This window comes from Urtica dioica, chromosome 7 (assembly GCF_054948205.1).
Source record: "Urtica dioica subsp. dioica isolate 48M chromosome 7, U.dioica_male_clone48M_v1_H2, whole genome shotgun sequence".
Taxonomy (NCBI): Eukaryota; Viridiplantae; Streptophyta; class Magnoliopsida; order Rosales; family Urticaceae; genus Urtica; species Urtica dioica.
The window spans coordinates 30,324,554-30,325,947 of record NC_142762.1 but is presented as its reverse complement, the minus strand read 5'-3'; the positions used below and the strand labels follow the sequence as shown (position 1 = coordinate 30,325,947).

The window sequence follows — 1,394 nt, the reverse complement described above, 5'->3', positions numbered from 1 at the left end:
TTTCTGCCAATGTCCATTCTTTTTACAGAAACGACACACATCATTGCTTTGTTCCTTCTTGTGGATTTGGGCAGATGACTCATTAAGCTTTGACAGTCTTCGCTTGCCCTTTCCGGTCTTCCATTGTTTCTTTCTAGCTCGTTTATGACCTATACGTGATTGGCATACTGATTTTCCGATTTCTTGAGCATCGCTTCCTCTTGAATGAGCATACTTTCTAATTCATGCACATTCCATTTATCCTTCATAATGTTGTAATGCACGTGAAATGTGCCATACTCAGGAGGTAAGGAATTGAGGATTGACGTTACGAGGAAATTTTCATTCACTTCCATTCTCATGGTCTTCAGTCAAGCTGCAATGTTCTTCATTTCGACAACATGCTCATGCATGGTACGAGAACCATCAAACTTCATGGTGGTTAACTTACCAATTAGTGCCACAACCCCTGACTTATCAGTCGAGTCGGACTGAGAGCTTTCTTCCACGAATTTCATAAATTCCTTAGCGTTTTCAGTTTTCTTAAATGTTGACTTGATGCTGTCTTCTAAAGTCATTTGCATAAACATTAGGCTCAGTCTGTTAGATCTTTGCCAAGCTTTATGGAAAGACCTTTGGTCAACGGTGCTAGCATCAGTAAGAGTAGAAGGTTCCTCACTTAATAGTGCCGAATCAAGATCCAGAACACGGAGGTGAAACTGAACTTGTTCAGACCATTTAGAGAAATTAAGACTTTTGAACTTAATAATAGACATGGTTGCGATTGAGGAGAAACATGAAAAACGCTACAAAATAAATAATATATGCTCACACATAAATGCTTTGATTAATAACTTAATCTATTATATAGATTCAGAATACGTAAAATATGTCGGGGAATCAAGCGCGTATCAGACACGAACAATCGCTATGATATCACTCGTTGAAGATGATTCTCCCATATAACCATATTAATGCGGAAAAATAATTAATTACGCTGATCATAAGCTAATTAAATTATGGTTATAATTAACAAGATCTAGTTATGCTTAATTAATTTAATTCACGAGAGCATATTTATCAAGCAACCGATATGAGCGAAAAACGAATACTTACATTGATTTTCGGTTCAGCTACAGAACGCTCCTAAACCAATCGCGTACTCCTTGCGTCGTCTTGATGAAGGACTCGAGGATGACATCTTATTCTTCCGAAACGTAATCTCCGAGACGAATAAGAAAGATGAGTGGACACAGTCTTTATCTCACTAGATGAGAAACGTGGTGTTTCAAATCTCGCTCTTATTTTACTAAGAATGGAAACGAATTTCCGAGGGGGAGAGACAGAAAATTTCGCACGGCCAAGAGGGAGAGCCACGAAATTTTCTCTTTAAATATATTCTCATATATTCTCCT

The 1,394-nt window shown here is 37.8% G+C and overlaps 1 protein-coding gene across 1 annotated transcript; it reads right to left on the bottom strand.

The window, feature by feature from the left end:
- Nucleotides 1-350: 350 nt before the first annotated feature.
- On the bottom strand, nucleotides 351-755 carry LOC149390748 (uncharacterized). Its single transcript, XM_089619849.1, has one exon. The coding sequence runs from the start codon at nucleotides 753-755 to the stop codon at nucleotides 351-353; it is 405 nt and encodes a 134-aa protein (XP_089475975.1).
- Nucleotides 756-1,394: the final 639 nt, after the last annotated feature.

Excerpts from the sequence above, each read along its gene's own strand:
- LOC149390748 (XM_089619849.1), bottom strand. The coding sequence starts at position 755 with ATGTCTATTATTAAGTTCAAAAGTCTTAATTTCTCTAAATGGTCTGAA.